This window comes from Cnephaeus nilssonii (assembly GCF_951640355.1).
Source record: "Cnephaeus nilssonii genome assembly, chromosome: 14".
NCBI classification, from domain to species: Eukaryota; Metazoa; Chordata; class Mammalia; order Chiroptera; family Vespertilionidae; genus Cnephaeus; species Cnephaeus nilssonii.
Window position 1 is genome coordinate 77549741 of NC_137085.1, and position 21983 is coordinate 77571723.

At 61.0% G+C, this 21983-nt stretch overlaps 1 protein-coding gene across 7 annotated transcripts in view; it reads right to left on the reverse strand.

The window, feature by feature from the left end:
- The window catches only part of WNK2 (WNK lysine deficient protein kinase 2), a 113976-nt gene extending 99012 nt beyond the window's left edge, over window positions 1-14964 (reverse strand). For all 7 annotated transcript variants that reach the window (XM_079789748.1, XM_079789746.1, XM_079789751.1 and 4 more), the window contains exons 1-2: window positions 14825-14964; window positions 13774-14435 (exon numbers count right to left, since the gene is read on the reverse strand). In XM_079789748.1, coding sequence (XP_079645874.1) covers window positions 13774-14433 — 660 coding nt within the window. In that variant the 5' untranslated portion in view covers window positions 14434-14435; window positions 14825-14964. The remainder of the gene's footprint in view (window positions 1-13773; window positions 14436-14824) is intronic.
- Window positions 14965-21983: the final 7019 nt, after the last annotated feature.

The following is a 21983-nucleotide window of genomic DNA, read 5'->3' on the forward strand; positions in this document are numbered from 1 at the left end:
GGGCTCAGGCCCTCCCCTCCCTGGGAAGCCGCCCCTCCCGGGAGCCCTGGTGTGATCTTCAGCACATGCAGCCTTCAGAGGCCTCCCTTCCTTCCGCCACCCCTGCCAGGCCAGTGAGCCCGGACCAGGAGGCTCCTGACGGAGGGTCCCCGCAGGGATCATGGCACCTCTGGGTTAATGCTCCTGGCACCTCCCACACAGCGCCCAGGCCCCTGCTGCTGTCTTCATATCCTCCTCCAAGGCCTGCAATGCCCTGGTACTGCGGACCAGGCCCAAAGGTTAATACACCCCCGTGTGGCCTCAGGTGAGCCCTCCTCTCCAGCACTTACCTGGACACCCCCCACCCAGCCAGCTGTCCCAGAAACCTGACCTGGAGGCCATGCCAGTTGCCACCAATGGCCAGCTCAAAGCTAGCCTTGTCCACGGTCCCCAGCGCCCAGCACAGGCAGCCTCTCAGCCCGTCACCCCGCAGCCCCTACCGCTGTGGCCAGAGCGGCCTGAGGCGGCATGTCTCAGGCGTGGCTGCCTCCTAGGGCTTTGTGGGGGGCGGGCCCTTGTCCAGTTTCTAGGCAGTACCAAGTTCCCTGGCATCTTCCGCCACCACGTCTCCCCAGGGCCCCGTGCCCGCCTATAAAGACCAGGCCCACCGTGCAGCCCAGGGTCAGCTTCCACCGCAAGGTCAAGGTCCTCGGGCAACTGTGCCTGCAGTCCCCCCAGCGGGGCACGTGGCCGCGGGCGCCTCCATCACCCAGCCCTGCACCTGGCCGTCCCCCGGGCCCTGGGCCTGGCCACGGACGCCTCCATCACCCAGCCCTGCACCTGGCCGTCCCCCAGGCCCTGGGCCTGGCCACGGGCGCCTCTATCACCCAGCCCTGCACCTGGCCGTCCCCTGGGCCCCAGGTGCCTCTATCACCCAGGCCTGCTCCTGGCCGTCCACTGGGCCCTGGCCACAGCAGCTGCCCCCAGGCTCCCTGCCAGCCTCCCCAGGGCCAGGCAGCACCAGGCTTCACGCCATATGTCTAGGCAGTGCCGCCATCTCTTTTATTTTTTCTTTTCCTTCTGTAAGTGCAGAAGGAAGGTCTGAGTGGCCAGTCTGCCCAGCTACCACAGCTCTCTGCCACTGCCCACCCAGGCCCTTGTCCAGTGGGCAGGCCTGCGTCCCCTCCTGGCTGCCACACCTTTCCCTGGGCCACACCCCAACCCCCGGCTGGTACCCCAGTCCAGCTTCCGCGCCCCAGCGGACACATCCACAAAGATGCTCACGGCCCAGACGGTGCCTCCACCAGGCCTCCACCACGATCGGGGCTCTGAGCTCCAGGGGCACCAGCCAAAGGAGCCAACTGACTCCAGCCAGCACAGCAGCAGGGACCCAGGCCCACGGCCCCGGGCTGCAGCAGGACCCAACCAGAGGAGGTGTGCACAGGCGGCGGGGACCTGGGAGCTTCCAGAGATGTGTCTGTCAGCAGGGCCGTTCCTGATTATACTCAGTCTGTCAAACCCGCCCGATCAGCCTCCGCCGCACGGTGCCTGCCCCGCCCCGCCCCGCCCACCGCATGCTCCCTTCCCAAAGGGAAAACACAACAGAAACCTTTTGTTGAAAGGCCATCAGCCATAGAACATCCGCCTTCCCGGTTCCTGCCCTGTCGCGGGAGGAAGCCTCTGCTGCCCGGCAGGGCCCGGGCCACGCCGCCAGCACCCCGGGCCTCCAAGGGCTCGCCGCTCCCACCGCGGCACCCCTGGGCAGGCAGGCCTCTAACCTGACCAGCAACCTGGGACACCACGGCACACACGGCCTGTCCATGCAGCAGCCGGTGGGCGGGGAAGCCAGGGTCAGGCGCCACGGCTGCCACACACAGGCCACGGGAGCAGGACCACACAGCGCGCCGGTAGCAGCCCAACCGAGCCCACAGGGCCCACCGCGGCCCACCAGTCCACTGGGCACTGACCCCTCTACTGTACTGTCAGGCGCCCACACCAGGCCTAGACCCCTGGCTCCTCTGAGGCCTCCCAAGACCCGGGGCCGAGGGTTTGTCCCAATGTGAGCCCGAAGGGTGCGCCCCACTGCGACCTCTGCCCCCGCCCAGGAACAAGGGGCAGCCGGCGGGCTGACTGCTCCACCTTGCCAGGCCGGGGAGGCCCGGCCCTGCTCCACACAAGGCCGTCTCAGAAATGTCCGGAAAGGGCTCCAGAGGCCCCGGTCCCTCCAGCACAGAGCCGCCTTTGTGTCTTATCGTCACCTCATCGCATCCTCAGAGGCGGGCGCTACTCCAGGCCCATCAGCCCGGAGCCGGACGCCAGCCAACACCGGCTTCCCGGCACCTGAGGGGCCGGTGGTCCGGCGGGGCCTGTGGGGCGGGTCTGCGTCCTTGTCACCTAGACACGAGCCCTGCAGGCGGCTGCTCCCACCTCGCTACTAGGACGCAGACACAGAAAACAGCTCTGGGGTGCCGAGGGCAGGGAAGGGGCGCCCCAAGCCCAGGCGCCTCCGCGCCCGCCCCTCCGCCAGGGTGCCAGAGTGGAAACTGCCAAGAATCCGACAACAGGTGGACGGACAACCGACTGTGGAGGTCCACGTGGTGGCCAAGGGACCGACTGCCCACCGCGAGCCGGGCTGAGTCCCAAAGAACACCCCGACGTGCATGGCAGCTGGAAAGGCCACACACTCATGAGACCCACGGGCAGGTAACAGGAGCTCCAAGGACCCACGGGACAGAGAGCAGCATGCCCGGGCCGGGCCGGGCCGGGCAGCCCGCCTCCCCGTGAGGGCGCAGCACACCCACCACCGAGGCTCCAGCAGCTTCGCTCTAAAACAATAAAGTGCACGCCTGTCCTTCAGTGTCTTTTTATTGATTTCAGAGACAAGGGAGAGGGGGAGAGAGAGATGGGCTTGGGGGCTTGACCCCCAGTGGGGTCAGTGGGTCCACTGGCATCTCCAGGCAGAAAACCCCACCCACAGCAGGGAGCCAGAGGAGCAGGGCCTGGGGTGCCCCGGATCTCTGCCCTCCTCTGCATGATTCCAGGTCACTGGTGGCACTGCCATGCACGAACAGAGAAGCCACGAGGTTCTCCCTCACCCTGCGGTCAAAACAGACCCCTCAGCTGCCCAGCCTGCCCTCCCACAGCACCGGCCCTGCCCTCCCCCAGGGGACAAGCCCCTCCCAGCATGAGCAGTCCCTCCCCCAAGGGGGTGCAGGTGTGGGTCTGCTCGATGCCCACGAGGCCCACAGTGCAGCCTCCATGCCTTCCCCTGGAGTCCTCCCTGAGCCCTCCAGCTCCAGCTCAGGGGCGGTCCCAAGGAGACCCCTCTGCTCAGAAGGCCCCTGCGAGCCGGACACAGGAAGAGAGCCCCACGAGGCAGCCTTTGCCCCAAAAGAGCCCAATGACAAGCCAAGCCCTGCATCCTGTCAGGGGTCAAACCATCCCGAGGCGCATGCTGGCTAGCACAGCTCAGGTCACAGTGTGCAGCCGGGGTGAGGGGCTGTGTGTCCCCCAGGGCCCAAGGACATGCCGCCGCCCAGATCATTCCACGGGGCCCCTAGAACGGGCCTCTCTGCTCATGCCTGTGGCCACCCCACCCCAGTCCCCAGGTGCCTGCCCCCGGAGCAGGAGCACAGGCTGACCCATGACGCCCTGGAGGATGGAGAAAGGGGCTCCTCCAAGGGTCGTCCAGGCGTGGAGGGGACCCTGCGCCGACCCCCAACCCTCTGAAGTCCCAGCGGGTCAGTCCTGGTGTTGTGTACAAAGGTTTTCCCAAACCCAAGCACACGGGAGCCCCAACAGACCCAGGGGGACGGCCCAGCATCGCACCCACCCTGCTCCCCATCCTCTCTCCTTTGCCCTTCAAGTTTGCAATGATTCTTCCAGAAATGAACTCACTCTCCTGCTTGAACCCCTTAATTAAAAAGGAGGAATCCCTCTGAGCCTGTCTGGGCAGGTGTCAGTGGTTTGCTCCAGCCAATTTGGAAGATGACTTTCCGGCTTGAAGACACAGCACAGCGGCCCTGCTCCCCTGGGGGCCCCGGGCCCCGGCCACAGGGGCTGAGGAGACACACCCACGTCTCACGAAATGTGTCAGGCCTCGACAGTGCTGGAGGCTGGGCCCAGCTGCAGGGGCGGGGCTAGTGCTGACCCCCCCCCCCCTGAATTCGCCCCCCCCCCGGACCCTCCACCCTCCACCAGGGACAAGGGAGGCTGGTGGCCTCACTCACCCCTGCAGCGGGCTCACAATGAAGGTGGGGCCACAACATGACTTCGCAAGAAAACCAAGAACGTAAAAACAGACACGGGCCGGTACCAAGTGAGGAGGCTGTCTCAGGAGATTGGGCAGCTTTGTATAGGAGTTAATTGGCTTTACCAAACGATTCATGAATTAGGCAGCATCCCTTCTAGCAATGAGAAGGGAACTCCCAGGGGTCGCACAAAACGAAAGGTTTTCGGGGGCAGCTTCTTTTTCAGGTTTCAGCATCTGTCACGTCTGTCACATTCCGAAGAACTTAAGTAGCTGGAAACATCCCCACCCACTGCCCGCCACTGCCTCCATCCCGACAGTCCCCGCTCCCTGGGGGGTCCAGCGCCGGCACCTGGGGGACCTGGCCCCCTCCTCCAGGATGAACAGGGGTGTGGGTGGACAAAAGCCCCTTGCGGGAGCAAGGCCTGAGGATGGCCCTAGAGGTCAGGGTCCCCTGACCGCAGTCTCAGGGCAGGCCCCTTCTCCTGCAGAAGTCCACACCACCGGCACCAGGAGCTCGGGGTACAACCAGCACCACGTGCAGCTTAATGCAGGTGGCACCCTGTGCAGGGGCGCGGGCGCAGGCAGGCAGGAGGCAGGCGTCCCAGGAGGCCCACATCTGCAGCAGCCTCCTAGCAGCACCCTCCTCGGCTGGGTCAGGTCCCAGCGCCGCCCGACTGCCCATGAGGAGAGCCCAGTATGATCTGATCTGTCTTCCCAAAATCCTGGATGATTCCAACAGGATCAGCCCAGATGGAGGCCCAAGTCAGAGGCTGTGGGGCCAAGAAGAAGGCAAGGCGGCAAAAGAATCAAAAATAATGATTCAAGCGGCGGGGGGCTGTTCTAGATTAAAACTGACATGAGCTCGGCTGGCCTGGCTCAGTGGGTGAGCATCAGCCTAGGAACCAGGAGGGCATGGCTGGATTCCCGGTCAGGGCACGCGCCTGGGTTGCAGGCTCGATCCCCAGGAGGGGGCGTGTAGGAAGCAGCCAATTGACGATTCTCATCATTGATGTTTCTATCTCTCTCCCTCTCCATTCCTCTCTGAAATCAATTAAAATACCTTTTGTTTAAAAAACTCACATGAGAGCCAGAGCAACACCCCATTACCGACTGTGTCCTGGATCCAGGCGGAAATGCCGAGCGCACGGGCACAGTCCACGTCAGACGCCACTGCCGCCCCCTCCTTCGATGAGCACAGCTGTGTTTGCGGGCAAACGCCCTGTCCCTATAGGAGCTGCTGCTGGGTGTTCAGGGCGAGGTGTAAATGGGCCAGAATAAAGCATATGCAGAGAGAGAAAAAGCAGGTGTGGCTAGCTCTTAAAAACTGGTAACACAACTTGGTTGAGAAATAAAAACTGGATTGCTGGAGAGAAGAAAGCTCCGAGGAGGGACGAGGAGAGGGAAAGGTGGGGTCCCAGGATGGGAGAGGGAGGGGCCGGGCGGGGAGGACCCAGAGCGGATTCCTCAGCCTCAGGGGGCACTGGCACCTGCAAGACCTGGGGGGGATGAGGTACCCCAAATAGACAGCAGGTCAGCCCACCCTCCCAGCAAAACCCACTGTGCCCAGCCCCAGGGAACAGAACAGAACCTGCCTGGGCCTTCGAGCCTTTCCCAGAGCCCCTTGCATCCCCCTTCTAGCCAGAGAGACGGAGAGGATTACAGCCAACATTCTCCTTTGCAGGTTCAAGTGTGACACCTGCACCTAACCAGGCCCTTACTTCCTGCTTTAAGATGCGGTGGGGATTCCTGGCGTGGCAGCCGTCCGCGGCCTGAGAGAGGGGACAAACCAGCCAGGCTGAGAGCAGGGAGCCGTCGGTCCCTGCAGACACCAGCGCCAGGGCCCTCCGGCGGCCATCTCCAAGTTTCGGATTCTGGGGCGACCAAAGATCCGCACTGCTTGGTCACGGGCTTGTAGCTGAGACTGTTCCCAGAACACTGGCTCCTGAGCAGGCACACAGCCAGGGAAGCGGGGCCGAGGGAAGAGGGCGCGGGAGGGAGGACGGTCCTCCGTCGGAGACAAGCGGGGGTCCGGGGCAGGGCCGATTTCCACGTCTAGCTCCAGGCACTCCAACCCCAGCACACAACAGGGCCAAGACAAGCCCCGGGGCATCTGCCTCCCAAAGGCACCCTCTCCCCAGGGCCCGTCCTGTCCCATGGGAGCGCGAAGGACAAGGTGGGGGGCGCCTCCCACACCCACCCCTTCACGGCCTCACAACACGGCCAGCGTCTCACAGGCTCTGAAAAGCCCACCGCGGCAGCCTGCCCCGGAGCCGCAGACAGGCGACAGCCAGGGCAGTCCCCGCGAGCCGCCAGCTGCCTCCTGCTCTGAGCTTACACATGACCCACCGCCCCGGCGCCCCTCACCGGGGGAAGGCCTGGAGCCTCGCACGGTGGCTCTGAGGACCCGCTGGGCTCAGAGCTTCCTTCCCGCCCTCCCCGCTGGTGTCCTGCCCACGGCCAGCTGATGGCCAGGCTCGGACCTTCTGCCGAGGAGCACAGCCCTTGACAGACTCCCAGGACTTGGGGCCCCAAATCCCTCACCCAGCGCCCCCACCACCCCACTCGCTCCTCTGCCATGTGTCTCGGCAGGGCTCATGGCTTCTTCATTTCCGGAGCCACTGTGGACCTCACTCCTAACCCTTGGGACACTCACCCGCTGGAGGTGAGGTGGGTGTGAGGGGCGCCACCTTCCCGGGGCCACCCAGCTCCAAGACCCCTGGAAGCAGACACTCTGGAACCAAAAAAACAACCTGATTTTAAAGGCTACGACACCCTGCAATTGCAGCTGTATTTATAAAAAAGACGTATGTGTACACGGACAAGCTTCAGGTAATATGCAAAAATAATCAGTTATATTCACTTGGATTACGAGTGGTTTTTTCCATTTCTGCAAACTTCTTTAATGTAGCTGTTACACTGTTTTTTAATTAACAGACTATTTTTCAGAGAAGTTTTAGGTTTATGGAAAAACTGAGCAGAAAGTACAGTTTTCATGAATTCTCTCTCTCTCTCACACACACACACACACACACACAGCCTCTTCTATTAGTAACATCTTGCATTAATGTGGTACATTTGCTAGAAATGATTGCCAATATTAATACATTATTATTAACTTAAATCCACAGCTTTCATCAGGGTTCAGTCTGTGGGTTCTGACTGATGTATAAGGACACGTATCTACCATTATCTTAGCACACGGAGTATTTTCAGGGCCACCCGAACCCCTAACCACCACCACCGTCTCCACAGCTCTGCCTTTTCCAGGACGTCATAGCTGCAGGTGGCCTTTCCGACTCGCTCCTCTCACTCAGCACGTGCACGGGAGGTTCATCCGTGTCTTTCCGCGGTCTGACAGCCTTTCTAAAATCACAGAATATCCCCGGTCTGCGCGGACCGCAGTCTGTGTATCCGTCACTGCCGAGGACGCCCGGTCACGTCCCAGTTCTGGCGGCGGTGAATCAAGTGCTGTAAACATCCTGTGCGGGCTTTCTGCGCGGACCAAGTTTCCAGGTCCTTTGGGCAAACGCCAAGGAACGTGACTGCTGGGGCGTGCGGTGTGTTATGTAAGGAACGTCCACACCGCCTCCCACAGGGGCTGCGCCATCTGCGTTCCCGCCGGCACGGGCTGCCGGGGCTCTGCCTTTCGCGTCCTAATAGGCCTGTTGTTTCAACTTGCGTTTTCCTGCAGTATGTGGCGTTGCACACCTTTTCCTACGTCCATTTGCTGTCTGAGTATCTTGTTTAGTGAGGTGTCTAGTAAGGTCTTTGGCCCGTTTTTTAATCAAACGGTGCGTTCTTACTGTTGCGTTCGAAGAGTTCTTTGTATATTCTGGGGAGCAGTCCGTTATCAGGTCTGTGTTTGGCAAAGACCTTCTCCCAGTCTGTGCTTTGTCCTTCCATTCTCCCTCAGTGGCTCTGCAGAGCAGTTTTCCATTTTAATCAAGTGCAACTTACAGTTTTCCTTCTCACATTTTACTTCTGGTGTTGTATCTAAAAAGTCATCTCCACGCCAAAGGCCACCTAAGTTTTCTCCTGCTATCTTCTAAGAGTTTTAGAGTTCTGTGTTTTACGGGGAGGTCTGATCCATTACGAGCTAACTTTTGTGAAGGGAGGAAGTTCTGCATTCATACCCGCTTTCTGCACGTGGGTGGCCAGCTGCTCCCGCCCTGCACGCCCCCCCGAAGGGCAGCTGACTCTGATGTGGGTCCATTCCTGGGCTCTCTAGTCTGTCCCAATGATCTATTTACTATTCTGTCACCAATACACAGGCTTGAGCTTTTATTTTATTCTTTTCCAAAAGTCTTTATATTATTAAAATGCTGGCATAATTAGGTGTAGAAATAGCCTTCTGGGCAATCTTAGAATTCAACCCTCCCAGGAACAGAGCCGATTTGAAAACTTTTTGACGCAGGAAAACACTCAGATCGCCCGCGTCCCATGGGCTGTGCTTCGGTTCTGAACCGATCTCGCTGGGGCCTCTCTACCATCCCACCGCACCTCCACCTCCACTGCCTGTGGTCCAGGCAGATCTTCACCTGCTTCCTGGGGATCCCAGCTCCTGCCTCCACACACCCTTTCCTCGTCTGCAGCGCAGAATGGGCGGGTGCCCCGTCGGCCTGCACAGAGGCCTGCACCAGCGGGGAGTGACGGGCAGGCCTGGCCCCTCCAGATCAGCTTGCTCTCCCTTCCACCTGTGCTTCTCAAAACTGTGTCCTCGAGGGGAGCACGGGGCGGGCGAGGACAGCCGCCCTGCAAGTGCCTGCCTGTGCTCAGCACACTCTCCAGTCTCCACGCCCTGAAGCCTGGCTGGCACTGCCCTCACTGCAGACAGGTAAACTGAGGCGCCCCGAGGGAAGCTGTGGGGCTGGGGGCTGCATGTAGCAGGCCTCTGCTTCTAGGGTGTTTGTGTGCCTGGTTACAGGGCTCCTGAACGCCCCGACAGCCCCCGCAGGCAGATGCCAGCACTCGCCTGCCACTCAGCCGAGGGGACCACGAAGGAGACCAGGCCGGTGGCCACACCTCTGCTGGGCCAGGTCCAGCTCTCTCCCACCAGTGACACTGGAGCTCGTGTCCTCACCTTGGGCATCACCAGCTCTGGCCCCACAAGATGCCCATGGTCACAGAGGCCGCCAGTCCAGGCCGCCATGCAAGGTGAGCGGCAAAGCCCGCTGGCCCTTGACCGCAGGGCAGGCTCTCCCCACACGGCCCCACCCCATTCCTGCAGCTTCTCACGGACGCTCTCGTGGTGGGCCCTGCTCCCAGTGGTGCTCCAGATGAAACCAGAGCACACACTCAACAGTGCCATACATCTGAGCCAATAAACCACACTGCGCCGTGGAGCTCTGAGCACGGGGCCTGGTGCCGGAAACTTCTGGAACATCTGCTCCCTCTCCTCTTAGCAATTCTTTCTCTCACCACCATCATGTCCGGACCCACAACCCAGCAGCAATGCTCACCCACTTCAGAGTAAGCCCCCAGCCACCACCCAGAAATGGCACAGGGTGGGGAGGTGCCCGCCAGCCCTCCCAAGGCGTGAGGCTGTCTGGGCCCAAGTCCTTCAGCGATTTGGCCCTGAATAAGGCTCAGCGGATGCCCACACAACAGGGCCTCCAAGGACGCCCAGAGGGCACACAGCTGGTCTCAGGAGCGCTTACTTCCAACAGGAAGGAGCCAGGAGTGCCCGACGTGCCCACGACGATGACCCCAGCCAGTCCACCTTCACAGACCACGTCCCTCTCCCCAGCACCGCCCGGGCAGGGGCGCCCACAGCCTGCCCTGGCGGGCGGGAGCTGTCTTCACAGGCCTCCAGGTGGCTGGTACCAACCTGTCCCACCAACCAAACCAGAACCGTGGTGTGTGACTTCACTTGGAAAAAACAAGCTCAGTGCTGGCATCCAACGGACTTCCAAACACAGCTCTCGCAACAAGACTCAGCTCTTAGGAGGTTAATGAAAATACCAAAGCAGGCACCACCTGCAAACTGACTGCAGCCCTTCTCAGGTCCGGCTACCCGGGCGCGTACCATCCCCTCGGATCATCCCCCTCCCAGCAGCTGCTGAGGGCTCCTGGGAAAGCAGGAGGGACTGGGGGAGGGACCTCTCCACCTTGGCCAGGCTGCTGGTGAGGTGGGGTGGGCACGGCCTGTCTATGAAAGGGGAGGGTGCACCGGCAGGGGGCGCCTGAGCTCCGGGCCAGCGCAGTGCAGGAGCCGTGGCCATGGGAGAGGCAGCTGGCCATCCTCCGAGGCCAGGGCGTGGACCGGCGCCGTCAGCATGGCCACGAGCAGCACGTCCCCAGGCGTGTCTCCCCCATCCGAGGCACAGACAGGCGAACAGGACACAGCCGTCTGCCCGCACAGGAGGTGGGGAACACGGTGCCTCTGTGGCCGCATCAAGGGGACACCAGCAGGTCATACGTTATCAGGTCCTATGGTCCCCACATTCGCAAGCTGCTCCCTAGCCTGAGCCCAGGCCAGCCCGCCCCCGGGAGCCAGCCACCTCCAGCAGCAGAGAGTTGCAGGATGGCTTCATGATAGAACAGGGGAGACCCAGGGCCTGAGGAGTGGGGCTCGGCCTCTGGGTTACTCTGAGGGGGTGCTACAGTGCTTGGGTGAAGGTCAAGGACTGATGCCCCCACGAGGCAGAATGGCCCCATGCTGGGCGTGCACCCGGACACACGGTGGGAAGCAGAGGCTCCAGGTGGGACCGCCCAGGAGGCTGTGCCCAGTCCGGCAACAGCAGCTCAGAGCCTCCGTGGGGAGGAGGTGCACAGGGGCCTAGGCCTCTGAGAGGAGGGTCCCAGGTCCCTGAGGAAGACCTGGGAGAGGCAGGTGGGCCGGGCGCCTCCAGCTAGGCTCCCGCCTCGGCCGGTCTGGGCCGGCTTCGTCTCCTCTCCTCAGGTCTCCCGCCGGCTCAGAAGCGCTGAGCAGCTGGGCCGTGCTCCAGACTGCCCCTCCCGGCGGCACGGAGCAGGGCCAGCCCGCCTGCCCGAGCACTGTCTGATGAGGGGTCTGTGGCGGCTGGCGGGGGCCCAAGGACGTGGCGATGTGGGGGCCTGCGCCGGAGCGCGGGCAGCGGTTCTGGGCACACTTGCACTCCCTACATCACTAGCGTAACATGGCCCGATGCCAGGAGTAAACGTTCATTTGAAAGGAGAGACAGGCGTGACACTTTAAAATGGCTTCCCCGGAAAACCGGCGTCCTCCTGGACCTGTGGAGCGTTCAGTGACCCCACTGCTCCCGCTGCAAAGCACTTCCCGCGCTAACGCCGCCCAGGGGACCCGACGTCCTCCGGTCACACTGAGACCCAGAAATGCGCACGGCCGGCCCCGGGCAGGACACCCAGAAAGAGCAGGCAGGTGACACTATCTCAGTCCTGGTCCCCACGGGCGCCAAGAGGTGCCAACGCCCCCCGCAGGCAGAGGGCGAGAGAATTAGACTCTGAGGGGGGGCTTCGGGGGTCCGATGCTGCTGGCCAGGCGTCCTGAGGCAAGGCCAGGCCTGGGGGCGAGGAAGCCTCCGGGATAAAGCTCCCCGCGCTGAAGGCGGAGCTCCAGGTGACCCACCCTCCACGGGAGGGAGCCTGACACCGAGCCCCTCTCCAGGCACAAAGCCAGGACGCCCCCACGCGCTCCCCAGGCACAGCGGTCCTCGAGGCCTCACCTGGCACCCTCCCCTCCACACCCTTCTCCAGCGCTCAGTGGACAGCACCAGGCTGGGCCTCCCCCCACGATGCCGCCAGCTCCCTCCCCACCTGCGTCCTCACCGCCGGCCTGCATGGGGGTCCTCAATAAAGTGGGGACAGCAGCCTCCGGGCGGTGAGGAGAGGTCCTCGCTGCCCTCAGCTGACCCCTCTCCCCCAGCAGAAGGCAGCGCGCCCAACGCTGCCATGGCCCGAGGCAAACACCAGCAGGACCCTTACTGGGGGCACAGCACGGTCCCTGCTGGCCCGGGCTCCCTGTAACCGGGGCCAGGGCAGGCGCCAGGCACACGGAGGCCATCTCCAGGCTTCCTCCACCACCACGTCCGGGCCCCTGGACAAGGCAGGCTGCACCTGAGGCCAGAAGCAGAACCTCTTGCCTCGCCCTAAAGGAAATGAGGGGAACAGCCTCCTCCTCCCGCCCGGGGTCACAGCACCTACAATGCCTCGGCCATACCCCCTGAGCTCCACTGCCGTGGCCCACCAGGGCTGCCGCCTCCTGCCCGGGCATTACCCGTGGAGCACCGGGGTGCCCACTGCCACGCCAGAGGCCGGATCACTCGGCAGTGGGACCGCACAGCTACGCTCTAGAACCAGGAAGCCTCCTCCCCCTCCCCCACCTCTCATCCCTGATCTTCCCCCTCAGACCTGTGCTCCTCTCTGCATTCTCGTGAGCAGTGATGCCCACTCACTCCCGTGCCATCTCCAGCACAGCACAGGCCCCGGCCACCTCTCAGCAGGGCCGTGATGGAGAGGGGCAGCTCTTTCGCCCCAGGACTCCCTGGGACACGCCTGCATTTCCAGAGCAGGACCAAGGGGCTTCCCTCGGATCCTTTGTCTCAGGGAAGGGCTGAGGACAAGTCAGCACCACCAACTTAGCCCAGCGTGTGTGTGCTCCCCCCCCCCCCCCCCCCCCCCCGCTTACACACACACACACGCACACATCCAGCCAGAGCCTGGAGGACAGAGCAACCAAATCCCTTTCCTGGGCCAAAAGGCAGCGGCCTGCAGCGTGGCGGCGGCCTGCATCAAACCTGGAAGGCCCGGCTAGCTTTACGGGCGCTGGGGTAGGCTTACACCACTGAGGCCGCCTCATGCTGGACAGCTGCCCCCACAAGGCAGAGGGCAGTAAACACCCACTGTGACAGGCATGGCCCCGGCTTCCACAGCGCCCAGGGCGGCTCGGGTTACGGTTTATATAATCTTCCAGGGCTGGGACTGACACAGCCAGAGCAAGGGCAAGGTTATGAAAAATGCATGCCCAGAGCCTGTGCAAAAAAAAAAAAAAAGCCACCCATCTGCCTTTCGCATGACTGTTTTAAGACCTCACACACCCACTTTGTGAACAAATGGGCTTTGGGAGCTCCGAGAAGCCACTCACAGCAATTCCACTCCTTGTCCAGCAGCCCCGGGACCACCAGGCCCCACCCTAAACAGGCCTGGGTCAGCAGCAGCCCCTCAGGAACTCAGGCCAGGGCACCTCCACCTTGCAAGGCATGGAAGGTGCTCATTACAGAGCAGCTCGGCGTTCCCCAGCCCAGGACCGCCCGGCAGCCCCGGCACTACTTCCGCAGGGACACAGGGTCCAGGGCCTGGTCAGCACAGCCCTGAGTCCCAGGAAGGAGAGGCAGAGACACACCCTCCCAGTGCTCACTGCCCACTCTCGTGTGGGCCACGCTGTGCCAGACCCGGATGCCACACACCAGGAGATCCCACCTCCATCCCCCAATCGGCACCACCCAGAGCCACCCCTCCCCCCGCCCCACGCGCTGGGCACACACAAAGGTGAGAGCTGCTTAAGGCAAGGAACGCAAGGAGGACATGCAGGGCCCACCACGCACCTGCAGCTCGCACCAGGCCACCTCCACCCAGGTCTCCGTGTCCAGCCCCTTGTACACCGTCTTGAAGGAGCCACGGCCCAGCTCGATGTCAAACTTGAGGAAGCGGCCGTCCAGGGAGGTGGCCACGGCCTTGAGGTCATCCTCATCGTCCTCCTCCTCCTCGGGCTCATCCCGGCGGACAGGCCCGGGCTCCGGCCTGGCCTCAGGCGGCCCCGCGTCCTCGGTCCTCGCCGCTGCCGCCTCCTCTCGAGGCCGGTCCGGGGCGGGCGCCGACACCGCGTCCAGGCCAGGATCCTGCGCACCCGCGGGCTCGGGGCCAGGGGCGCTGGGGGCGCTGGGGGCGCAGGGCGGCGCGGCGGGCGCGGGGGCGGCGGGGCGGCCGCGGGCGCGCTCGGCGATGAGGCGGCGCGTCTTGCAGAGCAGCAGCACCCGGCGCTGCAGGGGCTGCGGGGGCTGCGCGCCGGGCGCCTCGGCGGCCTCCAGGCCCGGCGGCTCCTCCTGGTCCGACTCCACCACGCTGCGTCGCAGGAAGCGCTGCGGCCCGGGCCGCGCCGCCCTCGCCCTGGGCACCGCCGTCGGCTCCGCCATGCCCGCGGGTCCCGCGCCGCGCCCGGCCTCCCCCGGCGCTCCGCGGGCGTCTAGGCGGCCATCACCGTCCATCTCTGCGGGCAAGGACACAGGCCGCGTCAGCGGGCCCGCACCTGTCCCGGCCGCGGGGAGACCGCGCCGCGCGGGGCCCGCCCGCCCGCCCTGCGCGCCCGGCCGCGGAGGCGCTCGGGGCCGTCCCCGCGGAGGGGCTGCAGCGGGAGCGGGAGCGGGCCCGGGTGGGGGAGGAGGCCGTGCCCGCACGGCCGGGGGAAGAGGCCTGACGGGCTGTCCCCGGGACCCCGGGCTGATAGCTTGGGGGCCGGGAGGTGAGGGGGGAGGGGGGAGGGACCGGCGCACAGCGGCTCCACAAAGGGCCGGGCCGGGGGCGCAGGAGAGGCGCGCGGGGAGGGGGCTGCGCGGCGCGGCGCGCGCACAAAGGAGGCGGCGGGGGCTCCGCACTCACAGGGCGAGCGGGCGCCGTCCATGCCGCGGCCGGGGCGGGCAAGGCCGCGCTTCGGGCCGGTCGCTCTCGGGTCCGGTGGTGACGCGTTCCCTGGAGCCCTCAGCTGCGGGCCGCGCTCCCGCGTGCGGCTCGGGTTCCGCGCGGCTGCGCTCCGCACCGGCTCCGGCTCAGACCCGGCGCGCGGGAGGGCGGGGCGTCAGCGGCGGCGCGGGGCGGGGCGGGGCTGGCACGCCCACCTGGCCGCGGGCTGGCCGCCACCTGCGGGCGGGCTCCCGGGCCCCCAGGCCTCCGCCCGCCCGCCCGGGGAGCTGCAGTACCCTCAGCTCCCACCCCTGGCGACCCCGGCCCCGAGGGCCTTGGACTGCCTCGCGCGGCTGCCGGCCGCGGGGAGCCCGTGTGTCCCCAGAAGAGGCACAGGCTCACCTCCTCACCCAGCGCAGCAGGTGTGCCAGGCCTCTGAGCCCTGTGCCCGGGCAGCCGGAGCAGGCCAGAAGGCAACGGAACAGCGCCCGGGGTCCCTGCCCTTAGGGAGACCTCGAGAAGATGCCTACGCCCCGCCCCACCCCCACGGAGCCTCAGCCTGGTGGAGGGGTGGGGCGCCCCTCTCTCACTTCACTGGGACCTGCCAGGACCTCACCGCCTCACCAGGAGGGTGAGTGCTGTCCTCATAATTCCCCTTTTGCAATTGAACAACCGAGACCCCAAAGGCCGAAATCATCTGCTCTGAACCCAGAGCTCTCAGCAGGCTGAACTGCCCTGTGGGTGGTAGGGCGGGAGAGCCTTGCAGAGGCCCCGGCCCAGCGTCTCCTCACCCTCTTTTAAATGGCACCGTCCCCTCTTTGCAGATCCTCCCTCACCCTTCCTCCTCTGGACTCCCACAGACCTGCCCTTCTCTGGAGCACCTTGAACCTGGCTTCAGGGAAAGGGCCGACGGCGAAGACTGCCCTGCTAGTTCCCCAGCCGGACTCTGTGCGGCCCTGAGCGCACACTCCCCCGTCCCCCGTCAGCCCACGGTGTGTAGCCGTTGGCCTGCTTCCAGGGCAGGAAAGGGAGGCAAGGGGAGGCAGCTGCCAGGGGAGATGCCAGGCTGTTCTCATGTTGGTCCCTGCCCCCTGGCCTGGCACACTGTCAAGCACACAAACTTTCAAACAGGTGGTTACCTGTGGGCTGCTGGGCCCGGAGCCCGCGGCACAAAGGCACTCGGCGACAGCAGCCCTCAGAGTGGGGTGGGTGCCAGCTGCTTTCCAGAGCAGCGGGACTTCCCGAGGTCCTGCAGGTGCCGGTGGGGCTGGAGCCACAGACACCACCTGGTGAGGGCTGGCATCTCTTTCCAGCTCTGTTCAGTGACACGTGGCAAAACTGGGAGAAATTACACCATGGAAATGGGCAGATGCCACAGATCAGGACTCCCCCAGGGCGTGCTGGCGCTGGGCTGGGCATTTGGCTCACACCTGCTAAGTACCGGCTTCAGTCCTCACGTCTGCTCGTGGGACAGGCATCAGGCTCAGAGTCCACGTGAGGAAGGGCCAGCAGCAGACCCAGCTCTGCCCCCGAGGACACCTCTGATGTGGGGACCTGAGTGGGTCCTCCCCCGGAGTGGGGCCTTCCAGGCAGAGGAGGGTGGGTGAAGGTCTTCCCTGTGGGGCTACAGACCCAGTCTGGCCCTGCCATTCTCACGGCCCTGGGCCGTCCTGCGTGCGGAGCCCAGGATCCCCCTGAAGAACCGGCCTGACCTGGTTTCTCCCATTTGGAAGACTGCCAGTTTCTCCAAGACTCAGTAAGTCCTCAAGGCACCGGAGTCCCAACCTGGGGTAGGCGGGCCTCGCCTTTCCGGGAAAACTCAGCAGGGGTGGATCTGCATTTCCCCGACAGATGCCCACCAGACCGGCCTCCGCTCTGCCTCCTGGCCCCACTGGTGGCATGTGGCCATCATGCCTGCCTGGTGATGGAGGAGGCGGCTGGCCATTCACATTACGGCCTGTGGGCCGCTGCCCACCCACAGCTGGCAGGTGTGCGAAGTATGGCAGCAGTGTTCCCACTTCACAGAGAGCTCAGGGCCCGGGAGAGCGGGAGAGTGCAGTGTGTACTCTGTGCACTCTCGGCCTCGGCTGGCTTCAGGCCCCTGCTCACGCCTCCGTGGCAGGGAGCTTGCCTCCTCTGCTTACTCATGAACACGGAGTCCATGGCTAAGCAGCTAGTGGAGAAGTCACAGTTCCCTTTGCAAGACACCTTGGGCTGGGCTCTGTACAGATCCTAGGATCCGGGAAGGGGAAGGCTAAGGCGCCCTTGGACAGACCGTGGGACCAGAACTTTGCCAGGATCACTGTGTGTCCTTGGCCAAGTCTCTTGACACCTCTGAGCCTCTGTCCCTGGCTCTGACGGGAGAGCAGGCACTGCCCGTCTGCTTTACTGGTTGACTTGGGCTGGTATGAGCCACGCTGGTGGAAAACAGTCCGCAAAGGGTCCGCCCGGCTGCTGATGACAGCACCTCTCTCTGCGGCCTGGAGCAGCCATCTCAGTGGCTGTCGGGCCAAATGGGTTGATTCTCTCCATGTCACAGATTAATATGTTGAGGCCCAGCCCAGAGACTTTTCGCTTCTAAGTAGCTTGCTCAAGGCCACAGAGCTAGCCACAGTGACCCTTCCACCACCAACAGCTTTCAGCCGGCTACCTAAGACTCCAGTGCCAGGGAGCCCTGAGTCCCCCCAAGTCCAGGCTGCTCTGGTGCCCAGCCTAGTCAGTAAGATGGGCACTTCCAGGGCCAGAACCCAGCAGGCAACAGAACCATGTCAACAGTTGGGTCATCTGTGAGAGGGACATAATGGCCACGATCAACGCAGAGGCGCAGTCAGTGTTCAGCACAAGTTCACTCACGGCGGCAGGGCGGGGAGAGGGCAGACCCCACCATCCGCCTCTGCTCACTGTGCCCGGAGGGCACCCCAGGGCGGGAGGTTGGAGCCCAGTGTCGGGCAGCCGGGACAGTCTAGGGGGCAGACCAAGTGCAGCCTCCTGGAGCCCGCACAGGGAGGCAGCCCCTCGCCAGCAGGGGCCACTGCACCACCGTGTGGAGCCGCCCAGTGCCAGGCAGGATGGCAGGGAGCTCTGGAGAGCAGAGGGGGTGGCAGGAGTGCCCCGGAGGACAGGGACCCAAGGGAAGGGTGCCGTCAGGGGAAGCACTGCGTGGGGTTGTGGCCTCTGAAGAGTCCTGTGTGGCTGGGAGGGCATCTGGCCCTTCCACTCCGACCACACCAGGCGGGACCTCACAGACCACCAGTGGTCCGTGGACCGCCGGTTGGCAACTGCTGTTCTATAGCACAGTCTTCACTTTATTCTTCATAATTAATACGCTGATGTAACATTGTCTTTACTCCCAAATTTAAAAACATGTTGATTTTTTAAAATAACAGCTTTATTGAGGCATAATTCACATTCCACGGAATTCACTGTTGTCAAGTGTACAATTCAGTGGTTTTTAGTATCTTCAGAGGTGTATCCCCATCACCACTCTCTAATTCCAGAGCATTTTCATCACTCCCCAGAAAACCCGTCCCCATTCCCAGTCGCTCCCACTCGCGCGCTCTCAGCCCAGGCACCAGCAGGCGCTTCCTGTCTCTGTGGGCCACCTCTGCTGGACTCTCATGAGGGGGCCTTGCCGTGGTGCCCGTGGTGACTGGCTCTCCCACTCAGCGTGACCGACAGCTCATCCAGGTGGCAGCAGGTGGCAGTACTTTGTTTCTTTTTATGGCTGAATAATATTCATCGAATGGGCCTGGCCAGTGTGGCTCAGTGGTTGAGTGTTGACCCATGAACTAGAAGGTCACAGTTCAATTCCTGGTCAGGGCACATGCCTGGGTTGTGGGCTCGATCCCCAGTAGGGGGCAAGTAGGAGGCAGCCAATCAAGGATTCTCTCTCATCATTGATGTTTCTATCTCTCTCTCCCTCTTCCTTCCTCTCTCTGAAATCAAGAAGAACATATTTTTAAAAAATATTCATTGAATGGATATCCATACTGATTTTTTAAAAGCATGTCCACATTGTAGAAAATTTGTAAGACAGAAAAAGTGGGAATAAAAGTTTTCAGCGGTCCTTGTGTTGCTATCCCAGTGTGACGCCCCGGGCACCCCCTGCAGCTGTCTCCTTAGGAGATCTTAGCAGGCTCCAATCAAATAAGTAAACTGCAGTTTGAACCTTTCCTCTTATGCATAGTTATTATTTAATTTTACTCAATTAGATTCGCACCACATGCAAAATCATACCTCCTGTTTTGTGTGGTCCAGAGCACAGGGCTTTAGCCCTCAGCAGCCCTATGATGCACAGGTGTTTGACATCTCCTCCCACATCCTGCTGAGGCAGCCGGGGGGGGGGGGGGGGAAGGGGGGTTGCCATCAGCCCACAGCCTTCCCTGCAGCTCAACTGTAGGCCTCAGGAATGGACACAACCCTTAGAAATGGTTTATTTTCATTTTCTGTGAATAATTTTAGGAAGAACAGCTAAGACCACTCAGTGGTAATTCCAGCCCGGTCAGTGGCCTGAGTAGTGGGGACTGCAGCCCAGTCTCCACTGGGAACTGCTACATGGCACCACGGTCACCTGTGTGCCTGAGCCCCGGGGGCAGCAGCAGCCATTCGGGAGCTGGAGTGGTGCCTTCACCCCGATGCCCTCTGTGCCCTAGCGTCTCAGTCTCTTCTGGACTTGGTAGAAGAAATCAGGTGTGACCTCTGGGTGCTCACAGGAGAAAGTGCCAGTAATCTGCTGGGCAATCCCCTTTTCAGCATCCCAAAGCCAGACTCAAGTTGTTCTGCAAACAGAGGGCCATGAAGCCCAACGGGCTTACGTGGATCATGGAATATGGGGATGAGCAGAAGAAAACAAAGGCCATTTTTCAAATTTTTAATTTTTATTTATTTTTTAATCTTTATTGTTGAGAATATTACAGATGTCCCTCTTTTTCCCCCCATTGTCGCCTTCACCCTGTTCCTGCCTTCACCCTCCTCTACGCCCCCCACCCACCCACCTAGCCCTTCACCACTCTATTGTCTTGTGTCCATAGGTAATGCATATCTATACTAATAAAAGGGTAATATGCTAATTAGACCGGGTCAACCGGCCATCTTCTGAACGTCCAACTTCCTTCCAGACAAAGCCATGGTGGTGGGGGCCGAGGCAGAGGCAGTTAGGGGCAAGATCAGGTTGACAGGGGAGAGCAGTTAGGGGCGAGATCAGGCCGGCAGGGGAGGGTAGTTGGGGGTTACCAGGCCTACAGGGGAGGGCAGTTGGGGGCGACTAGGCCTGTAGGGGAGGACAGTTGGGGGCAACCAGGCCTGCAGGGAAGAGCCATTGGGGGTGACCAGGCCAGCAGGGGAGGGCTGTTGGGGGCATTAGGCAGGCAGGCAGGTGAGTGGTTAGGAACCAGTGGTCCTGAATTGCGAGAGGGATGTCCGACTGCCGGTTTAGGCCCGGTCCCTGTGATCAGGCCTAAACCGGCAGTCAGACATCCCCCGAGGGGTCCCAGATTAAAGAGGGTGTAGGCTGGGCTGAGGAACAATCCCCCCCATGCATGAATTTCATTCACCAGGCCTCTAGTCTATATTTACAAAAGCCTAAGTAAACATCTGACTGTTCAACTGTCTGACCAGTAGCTATGACACACAATGACCACCAGGGGACAGATGCTCTACGCAGGAGCTGCTGAGCTACGGTGACTTGGCAGTTGCAGTTCTCAGATGATGCACCTGGAACCAGAGAGGAGGGAGACTGATTCCAGGATGTGTCACCTGAGAACCACCCTCTCGCAATCTGGGACCTCTCGAGGGATGCCAGAGAGCTAGTTTCAGCCCGATCCCTGCAGACCAGGCCGAGGGACCCCACCAGTGCACAAATCTGTGCACCGGGCCTCTAGCATGCATATAAGATCTTTGGTTAATCTCTTCCCACCCCTATTCCCCTTCCCTCTGAAATTCATCAGTATGTTCCATGTTTCCATGCCTCTGATTCTATTTTATTAATTAGTTTATCTTATTCATTAGATTTCTCGTTCGTTTATTTTGATATATAGATTCAATTGCTGATAGGTATGTATTTATTGCCATTTTATTGTTCATATTTTTTATCTTTTTTTTCTTCTTCCTCTTCTTAATGAACATTTCGTGTAATACTGGTTTAGTGGTGATGAACTCCTTTAGCTTTTTCTTGTCTGTGAAGCTCTTTATCTGACCTTCAATTCTAAGTGATAGTTTTGCTGGGTGGAGTAATTTTGGTTGTAGGTCCTTGCTTTTCATGACTTTGAATATTTCTTGCCACTCCCTCTGGCCTGCAAAGTTTCTGTTGAGAAATCAGCTGACAGTCGTATGGGCACTCCCTTGTATATAACTAACTGCTTTTCTCTTGCTGCTTTTAAGATTCTCTCTTTGTCCTTAACCTTTGGCATTTTAATTATGATGTGTCTTGGTGTGGGCCTCTTTGGGATCCTCTTATTTGGGACTCTCTGTGCTTCCTGGACTTGTAAGTCTATTTCTTTCACCAGGTAGGGGAAGTTTTCTGTCATTATTTCTTCAAGTAGGTTCTCAATATCTTGCTCTCTCTATTCTCCTTCTGGTACCCCCATGATGCGAATGTTGGTATGCTTGAAGTTGTCCCAGAGGCTCCTTATACTATCTTCATATTTTTTTTTTCTTTTTGCTCTTCTGATTGGGTGATTTTTGCTTCCACATATTCCAAATTGTTGATTTGATTCTCAGAATCATCTACTCTACTGTTGAATCCCTGTAAATTATTATTTATTTCAGTTACTGTATGCTTAATTTATAACTGGTCTTTTTTTATATCTTTGACATTCTCAGTAGGATCCTTGAAAGTCTCACTAAGTCCCTTGAAGCTCTCTTTTAATCCCTTGAAGATCTTCTGATGATCCTTAAGTAATCTTATAAACATTGTTTTGAACTCTGTATCCAGTAGTTTGCTTGCTTCCATTTCTTTCATTTGTGACATGTTTCTTTGTCTCCGCATTTTGGCTGCTTCCCTGTGTTTATTTCTATGTATTAGGTAGAGCTTCTAGTCTCCTGGAATTGGTAGAGTGGCCTTGTGTAGGAGGTGTCCTGTAGGGCCCAGTGGTTCAGCCTCCCCAGTCACCTCAACTGGACACTCTAGATCTTGTTGTAG